This window comes from Macrobrachium nipponense, chromosome 17, assembly GCF_015104395.2.
Source record: "Macrobrachium nipponense isolate FS-2020 chromosome 17, ASM1510439v2, whole genome shotgun sequence".
Taxonomy (NCBI): domain Eukaryota; kingdom Metazoa; phylum Arthropoda; class Malacostraca; order Decapoda; family Palaemonidae; genus Macrobrachium; species Macrobrachium nipponense.
The window spans coordinates 5,269,690-5,279,689 of record NC_087210.1 but is presented as its reverse complement, the minus strand read 5'-3'; the positions used below and the strand labels follow the sequence as shown (position 1 = coordinate 5,279,689).

At 40.2% G+C, this 10,000-nt stretch overlaps 1 protein-coding gene across 8 annotated transcripts in view; it reads right to left on the bottom strand.

Annotated features, from left to right (window-relative positions):
* The window catches only part of LOC135196137 (orphan steroid hormone receptor 2-like), a 337,215-nt gene that overhangs the window by 54,789 nt on the left and 272,426 nt on the right, over positions 1-10,000 (bottom strand). For 6 of the 8 annotated variants that reach the window (XM_064222671.1, XM_064222673.1, XM_064222675.1 and 3 more), the window contains one exon: positions 4,550-5,310. The exons of the other annotated variants lie outside the window; for them this stretch is intronic. In XM_064222671.1, coding sequence (XP_064078741.1) covers positions 4,550-4,619 — 70 coding nt within the window. In that variant the 5' untranslated portion in view covers positions 4,620-5,310. The remainder of the gene's footprint in view (positions 1-4,549; positions 5,311-10,000) is intronic. 8 annotated transcript variants of the gene reach the window in all.

Below are 10,000 nucleotides of genomic sequence, written 5' to 3'. Positions count from 1 at the left end.
TTGCGCCAGACAAGTCATGACCTGTGTGGTCCAGTTGGCAGCGGCCTTGCCTTTCAATTGAAAGCCAGAAAATAAATGAATAAATACATAAATAAATACACATATATTATATATATAATATTCATATATACCTTATCTTTTGGATACTAACCCCCGTGTTCGTTATTCTTATACATAAAAGGTGTCTACGAACTTAATTCAAATAACCACCCAAATCTTTACTGAAAAAAAAAAAAAAAAAAAACAAAAAAAAAAAAAAAAACTTCCTCGGAGGCGTCATTTGCAAACTGTTTTTGTTTTTTTATCTACAAGCTGCCAAGTGTATTACTATCATAGCAATCTTTCTGTGTTGTCATTTACCCAAGCACTGGGCGATGCAGCAAGGTCGCCAGGGGACGTGACTGCCAAATATCCTGGTCTCCAATTAGGCTTCAGAGAGAGAGAGAGAGAGAGAGAGAGAGAGAGAGAGAGAGAGAGAGAGAGAGAGAGAGAAAGTGTTTGGATGTTCGACCAAGGCGTGTAGATGCATATATTATCTTCAACATGAGAGAGAGAGAGAGAGAGAGACCTTACCTTACAGACCTTACAGACCTTACAGTTCGTTCGGGTTGCCCCAGGTCCCTCAGTGTGAGGCGCCTCTAATGTCTACCAGAGAGTTGCTAGTACATCTTCCGGTATATTTTGCATCTTCCAATCTTGGATGGTCTGGGATGCAGTTTAGATATTTGTCGAGCTTATTCTTAAACACATCTACGCTCACTCCTGATATATTCCTCAGATGAGCTGGCAACGCATTGAATAGACGCTGCATTATCGATGCTGGTGCGTAGTGGATTAATGTCCTGTGTGCTTTCCTTATTTTTCCTGGTATAGTTTGGGTGCACTATTAATCTACCTCTGCTTGCTCTTTCTGATATTTTTAGTTCCATGATATTTTCTGTTATTCCTTCTATCTGTTTCCATGCCTGAATTATCATGTAGCGTTCTCTTCTCCTTTCTAGACTATATAATTTTAAGGATTGTAGTCTTTCCCAGTAGTCTAGGTCCTTAACTTCTTCTATTCTAGCTGTAAAGGACCTTTGTACACTCTATATTTGTGCAATATCCTTTTGATAGTGTGGGTACCTATCATATTGCAATATTCAAGTGGACTACGAACATATGTTTTATAAAGCATAATCATGTGTTCAGCTTTTCTTGTTTTGAAGTGCCGTAACAACATTCCCATTTTTGCTTTACATTTTGCCAACAGAATTGCTATTTGATCATTGCATAACATGTTCCTATTCATCATCACACCAAGGTCTTTAACTGCTTCCTTATTTGTGATTGTCTCATATAGGTCCCCTATATGCATATAGCTTTCCTTCTCTGTCTCCATAATTTATTGATTCAAATTATCAGAGTTAAATACCATCCTATTTACCTCTGCCCAATCATATACTTTGTTAAGGTCTCTTTGTAGAGCGTTCCTATCTTCATCACAAGTAATTTCTCTACTTATTCTTGTGTCATCAGCGAAACTACTCACTACCGAATCCTTAACATTACTGTCTATGTCTTCAATCATAATAACAAACAATATTGCAGCTAGCACCGTACCTTGTGGCACACCGGATATTACCTTGGTTTCATCCGATTTCTCATCGTTTGCAATAACTATCTGTTTTCTGTTGTGTAAAAATTCTTTTAACCATCTTCCTACTTTATCTACGATATTGTGTTTTCTAATTTTCTTTGCTAATATTATTATGGTCTACTTGTTCAAAAGCTTTTGCAAAGTCTAAATAAAACCACATCTGTTCATTTCCGCTTTTCATATTTTTGAATATGTTCTCACGGTGGAGAGAGAGAGAGAGAGAGAGAGAGAGAGAGAGTAGTTACAAGGTTCAGGATGTCTTAAAGACTTGTTAGTTCATCCGAGAAGGCATCGTGTGCTCACTTATCTCTAGGAGCAGGTTTTACGTTTATTTACAGCGTCATAATGATTTTGAGAGAGAGAGAGAGACGAGAGAGAGAGAGAGTGACGAGAGAGAGAGAGATGCGGGGGGGGGGGGGCTAAATCACTCCCAGTCCCAAGCCGGATATCTGCCAAACAATCACGAATTGGGGCTTTCAAAACGTGAGAAACAGCTGGACGAAGCTCATTAAATACAGCGACCCCGACTACGCATTAAGCTGAGAGGAAGATTTGATAGATTCATTATTGACCGAATTGTCAGGAACTTAATGAAATAAGAATGCCAGAACGAAGTGAATGAAGGAATCGCCATAGTCAGGATTCTTTCAGGATCGTTATAACATTTATGCAGGATCCCATCAACGGCTATTTGCAAATGATAAGGAAAGGGCAGCGGAGATGCCACAAGGAGTGCCTTCTGCCCACCTGGGAGAGGTCAGTGAAGGGAGAGAGAGAGAGAGAGAGAGAGAGAGAGAGAGAGAGAGAGAGAGAGCCAGGGAGTGCCTCATACCTACCCATCACCAAATTACCCTCCAAGGAACAGCAACACCTGCGGGTCAATGAAAGAGAGGAGTGTCAGTTCACAACCCCCATTCCTGCCGCATAACCATCCCGGTGTGCCTCTCTCTCTCTCTCTCTCTCTCTCTCTCTCTCTCTCTCTGCTGACGTCTCCTAAATTTCAGGTGGATCGGTTTTATTTTCAGTTTCCTCACAGGTATTTATTAATTTATCGCCTTTTCCTCTCTCTCTCTCTCTCTCTATACCCCTCCATACCCATTCGGGTGATTCATTGCCAACGACGAAGCGCAGAGTGATTCTAGCTTGGCTGCGCGGTAGAATGGAACAGAATAGTACACTATTCAGTTTAGGCGAAAGGCCAAGCGCTTGGACCTACGAGGTCATGAGGTCTGAAAGGTGTAACAAGGAGGAAAACCTCAAAGCAGCTGGCACCATGAATCCATTTTTTGGAGAGGATATGGAAAGTAAGGTGGAAGAAAGAGAGTATGAAAGGAGGTACAGTAAAAGGAACGAAAGGTGTCGTAGCTAGGGGTCGAAGGGACGCTGCACAGAATCTTGAGTAGTGCCCACAGTGCACAGCATGAGGTGCACTGACGGCACTAACCTCTTAGGGGGCCTGTGCGGTAGAGGTTTTGTAGATACCTTTGCTAGAAGTTAGACTAAATATGACGGTCATCAAGCAAAATCGATCATTGCTAAGAGGTTTGGAACCTCTACGTAAAAATAAAGAAATTATGAATCACGTTCCCAAATCTTACAGTTCCAATCTGTACATCTTGAATTTTTCGAAAATTCCTAAAAATCACGATTCATCAAACAGCTTTTATCCTTTCCTGGAAACGCCTCACAGGCAATTTTGTCCTGCACTTTACTACATAAATAATTGACTGCATTTGAGTTTTAGAATAAAGTCATGGCTAATTGATGGCAAATTGTCGATGATACAATTTATTCGTGTTCGTGCCATTTGCTAATCCCCTCTGAGCAGTATATTAATACGCCCTTCAATTGCAGTTCAACCAACACACACACACACACACACACACATTATATATATATATATATATATATATATATATATATATATATATATATATATATATATAGCATACACACACAACAAATATACACAAGTCTTATCACACCACCGTGATAAGTTACAAATATCCTTTAATATCTAATTCGCTCTACCTCGGAATTAACATATTTTTCATGATGTTAATCGAAGGGAATTTTTTTTTAGTTGGTAAGAAATTCGTCGGCTCATGGGCGCGAACCACGGAACCAAGAAATCAGGACCTTCTTCTTCTTCTTCTTCTATGACAGGTATTATGACCCTACCAAACTTGGTAAACAAAAACAAAAAAGTTCCGGAGAAGCATTCGGAGCATACATGAAAAGAACCCTTGGTCAAAGAGAGAGAGAGAGCGAGAGAGAGAGCGGAGAGAGAGAGAGAGAGAGAGAAAACTTCAAGTAGAGCAGAAAGACAACTTCTACGGATGCCCATTTCAGAGAGAGAGAGAGAGAGAGAGAGAGAGAGAGAGATTGTAGAGAGAGAGAGAGAGAGAGATGGGGGGGGGGGGGGGAGCTTCAGCAGGAAAGAACATCGTTCTAAGGATGACCATTTTGGAGAGAGAGAGAGAGAGAGAGAGAGAGAGAGAGAGAGAGAGAGGAACGGATGAATATGAAATAACCGAACGCGGCAACTACGATGGAGCAACTGCAATTAACATTCAACGACAATGTCATCAGAATCATTGATGAGTAATGACAGGGCCAACAAGAACAACACACGAGCGGGAGAGAATGGGCGAGAGTGATGAGGTGTGTGTGTAGGGGGGAGGGGGGGGAGGGCGGGGGGGGGGGGAGGGGGGTGGATGAGATGGAGGAGGGGACGGGAGGGGTGTTAGGTGGCGTAGGTATGATGATGATGATGATGATGATGATGATGAGGGGAGGAGAGGCTTCTTTTTGAAATGATCCTCTGACATGACCTCATCCTCTTTGAAAATGACATGACCTACTCTTCTCATCATCATCACCTCACGACGTGTCTGTCACAATACTCACTTCCTTTGCTATCGTCCCCTGGGGATGGCGGCGGGCTCTCCTTGATGTGTTGGGGACTTTCCATCGTCATTTGTCGAAGTCTTTGGCGGTGGGTCGAAACCCACGACGAGTCCCTAGGAAAAAGGTGGTTCCTCCTCCTCCTCCCACTTTCCTCAGTCGATTTCCTCCTCCACCACCACCGTCACCTCCTTCTGGACGATCTCTCTCAGTCGCCGTGGCCGACAGCCTTCTTCTTCGACTTCTTCAGGAGCGACAGTCCTCCTTCCTCATCGATGAGCCGGATCTTCTTCTTCTCCTCCTCCCCCTCCTCTTCTTCTTCCTCTTTCCCGTCGGGTTTTGTGCTGGGGCGATGCCAGGGGCGCAATCAATCACCTCTTCATATCTCATTTATACTCGGCTTGAACGGGGCATTGCTTCTTCTTCTTCCTCTACCTCCTCCTTAGCGACGGTCAGACAGGCTGCATTTATATGCTTTGAATCTTGAGCTTTCAGGGCACTTTCGGTTTGATCTTTATTATTATTATTATGATTATTATTAACTAGCGATTCCGGTTTCCTTCTCTCTCTCTAACTTGAGGTACTACAGCGGAAGATAGGAAGGAATTATTGTTTGTTTGTTTTTTTCAGTGTGTCGTGAGGTACAGGTTCACAGGTTCTTCAGGAGAAGTTGTCTAGAGGGAGGTCGGCTGACTAGCGGGAGGATTCGAAATTTCGAGGCTTTGGTTTTGTTCTCTTTTGAGTCCCGGGGTCATTACGCGAACCTGAAGAAGAGGGAGAAGAAAAACCATCATTTCACTCTCTCTGCCCGGCAAAATCTAAGTGACATTTTTCATTATTCCTATTCTGACATCACAACTACATTAAATTCTACACAATGCGCAGCTTTTGAAGCGACATGAACATAAAAATTCAATGCATAATCTATCTCTTAAATATCCTAACAAGCTATTCAGCCAAAGCAAGAATCCAAATGCTAATGATTATGCATACCAAGCAGACGCCATCTTGATACTTTCTACAAGAAAACCATGCTTACTTCTTCCTAATGAACACAAAAATATTCTTTGGAAGCTGGAATTTCAAGTCATTGGCACCTGAGGTGGGCTTGTTCCATTAGAACAAGGTTCTTCATCTTCTGAATAATAATAACAACAACAACAACAACAAAACAACAACAAGAACAACAACAATAATAATAATAATAATAAAACAAAGCTCATAAAAAAGACATAAAGCACAACAAGTCACACAATTCGCGTTGATTCTATCTCTAAAGACAAACAAATCATTAAATACAACCCACACAAAGAACGAAAAACAATCAAAACACTAGAGTGCAGTAAGTCTGGTGGCACAAACAAAGCTCTATACAAAAAAATGGAAGCAAACGTAGCGCATTTGGGACACTGCTGCCACTAATAACTAACCGCCAAAAAAAAAGCATGCGAACCGGTCAAATCATCTTATTTTTAACATTAAAGAATATATTCCTTGGTTAAAACTATTGCAAGATACCAAACTACAGTTTAAGCTCCTTTTTTGTCGTGCGAGAGAGAGAGAGAGGAGAGAGAGGAGAGAGAGAGAGAGAGAGAGAGAGAGAGAGAGAGAGAGAGAGAGGCACGGTGTGAAAATTGTAGGAAATGGCCAAAAGAAAAAAATACACATTTGCGACGCTGCTGCCTCTAATAACTACAGGAATGTCACAAAAAAAAAAAAATGCTACAAAAACAGGTAAAATGAAACTTTTTAAGATATATTAATAAATATATTTTTTAAAAATAAAAATGATCATAATCGAACTATCTACAGCTTAAGCTCCTTTGTTTTTTGAAGTGCAATATTTCACTTACTGACGAGAAAGAGAGAGGTAGGAAATGGCCAAAAAAAAAAAACCCCCCTAAAAAAAAAAAAAAAAAAAAAAAAAAAAAAAACCTACAGCTTGAATTATTAGTATCCTATGGATTCATAAAGTCAAATCAGATTCGCAATTCGAGAACGAATTTCACGACAATACACATAAATAAATAATAATAAAGAAATAAAGAAAATAATCCGTTTTAGATTTCCTACATTTACATTCAATGGAAAGCCGAATTTAGAACACGCCCATGGCCCATTTTCCTTGACACGGCGCAGTGTCATGCAGTTTCTCTCTCTCTCTCTCTCTCTCTCTCTCTCTCTCTCTCTCTCTCTCTCATCTCTACACTACATATATATATATATATATATATATATATATAGATATATATATATATATATATATATAATGTGTGTATCATACATATATATATATATATATATATATATATTAGTATGTGCATGACATAAAAAACAAATGCCAAGTAAAAATTTAAAAATATATACTAAGCTGAAAAAAAAAAAAAAAAAAAAAAAAAAAAGAGCCCTCCTTCACGCGAACAATGGACGCATCGCAGGTGGCCCCCACCAATGAATGAAAATTTAGACTAATACGCTGCACAATTTCCCTTGTAAGTACTTTGGCAATGGAAATGCACAGGCACCCTCCTCCCTCCCTCCCTTCCTTCGAGTGAAGTCGACGGGCTGGCGGTGTCCCTCCACCGTAGGACACGACACGGCCACTGGAGGGACGAAGGCGCACCTATTGTAGCCTCCTACCCCATTTAACTTTCCTATTCGTTCTCCGCCATCATCTATTATTAGCTGCGGTGCGGTTAACCAGCAGAGCTATCAAGAGGAGTTCGGTCTAATCTCAGGAAAGGTTTCCCTTGCTAGTCTAAAAGTACTACTGGCGTCGGTCATAGAAACTGGCAGGTAAAGGTTTCTGTCACGGTCTCTCTCGCGGCTATAGTGCGAAGCACACTGCTCTTGCTCTGCTCTGCTCTGCTCTGCAACTACATCCAATAAAAACACGCGTTTTGGAATGCATCTGCTGTTTACGTGTGTGAGAAACGGCTTACAGATGCACCCACAGACCCGTGTATACATATATATTTGTGTTGAGAGAGAGAGAGAGAGAGAGAGAGAGAGAGAGAGAGAGAGAGAGAGCTCCGTAAGCGTTCCATAAATCACATAGACGCATACACACACAACCACACACAACACCAGACGTCACACTTCGCAAAGTGGAAAGCGTTTAGCCACAATGAACAATCACCTTGCCAATGACGACTAGGCAACACCCCCGTGTACTCAGAAAAGACCTCAATGGCTCTTCGGCGGGGCCTAACCAAAGGGCCCCGCCCTTGCTCTTTTCTTTCCGGAAGGAGTGGTTGGCTATTTCGCGGGTAAGGAGAGAGAGAGAGAGAGAGAGAGAGAGAGAGAGAGAGAGAGAGAGAGAGAGAGAGACTAGACTTCGTGAACTATAGTTTCTATAGACGAGCTGCCATGGCAGGTTAATTTGATGTTACAGTTGAATTGTGTTGAATAACTAGACTCAAGAGACTACTTGAGGTATTTCTGTTGTTTACAGTTAATATTACGTGGAGCCTTGTCAACATATCACTACCACGCCTAATGGATAACCATCTAGATTAATATATATTCAAATATATGTAATGTAATGAATTTTGGTTACCTTAGAAAGTTTTACCAGACCACTCAGCTGACTATCAGGTCTCACATGGCTGGCACGAAGGATTTGTTTTTACATATATATATATAAGTAATTTCACTGATGGATTTATTTCCAAAACTTGATAATCGCTGCTGATTATACTTTGGATAGTCACACGGTAAATGTACTATGTTACTCTGGCTAGTTACTACGCATCACCTACGCCTAGCTGATAGTACTAAACGTGCTAGTACTGAATACGGCGGAAGCACAATGGGACGCCATGTTTAGCACTGGCCCCTCCGGTATCAAATATATCGTTCATTAATACAATCTATCGAACCACCTGTAGAAATGAGAGTATATAACACTCTGATCCCCCTCTCAGGGGCTAGTACTAAACAGGGCGCCCCAAGGAATTTTTCCCCACGTTTAGTACTAAAGGAGATTCACATCAACCGTGCATTGATGTCAAGGCCAGTCCCTTACGACGCTCCTGATTGGCTGTTGATAAGCAATCACAGGGCTGGAAACTCTCAGTCTCTCGAGAGAGTGTTCACATGGGTAGGATCTATGTTCCACCTCTCCTTAGGGATAATTTTGAAAGACCTGCACCTCAGGAGAGATGAAACATAGATCCTTCCCATGTGAACTCTCTCGAGAGACAGAGTTTCCAGTCCTGTGATTGGCTTATCAACAGACAATCAGGAACGTCGTTAAAAACTGGCCTAGACATCACATGCACCGCTGATGTGAATCTGCTATAGTACTAAACACGGCTTTTTAGAGAACGAATGACGAATACGACTTTCTTTTTTTTTTTTTTTTTTTTTTTTTTTTTTTTTTTTTTTTTTTTTTTTTTTGGGGGGGGGGGGGTGGGGGGGGGGGCTATGCGTTATCATAATTTTTCCTGCTTTTATATATATTTTTAACTTTCTCGTAATGTTAGTAGTCTCCTGAATAATTATCATTATCATTATTATTAGCAGTGATAAAGCTACTTCACTGCCTGTTTTACTGCGAATACTATTCAACGATATTATTATTATTATTATTATTATTATTATTATCATTATTATTATTACTGAAGTACTTTGACTTCAATACCGTGAGCAATTTGTAAATGTAGCTCTTCAATCTCTATCCAAGTATATGCTGTATAAGTGTAGAACCCTCCAATGACCTTAAAAAGTAGAGACATAGTAATCGTATGCAAAACCCGCATATGTTCCTAACTTAAGACCGACATTCGAAATTATAGCAATTTATTTTTCAAATGTTATCTTATCTATAAAAGAATTTTACATAAAGTAAAGGGAAAAGGACCGAGTATCTTAAAAATAAAAATTATCTATATATCACGGAGGCAAGAGTAATTGAACATTTATAAAACCATCAACCAGTAAATTAATTGCAGAAAAATTACATACACACATACATACACACACAATATATATATATATATATATATATATATATCTATATATAGATATATATATATATTACTATATATATATATATAATGTATACGCAATCTGCACCATCCAAAAACTTTAAAAGGCAAAACTAATCAATTTCATATAAAGACCAAATTTACCTTTTGCTATAAGACTCAAAGAACCTAAATGGAGGAAGGAGAGAGAGAGAGAGAGAGAGAGAGAGAGAGAGAGAGAGAGAGAGAGAGATGACTTGCCTGTCTTCATCGGAAAGACTCATACACCGAAGAGAAATGCACTGCTTGAGATAGACGCCTTAAAAATTAAATGGAGAGAGAGAGAGAGAGAGAGAGAGAGATAAAAAACTAAGCACACGTAAACGTGAAATGACAATTTGCCAATACTGCCAAGGGAGTGAGAGACAATATGGATCGCTTTCGGAGACACGGGACACGAACGTAATTTGCGAACAACACCCAT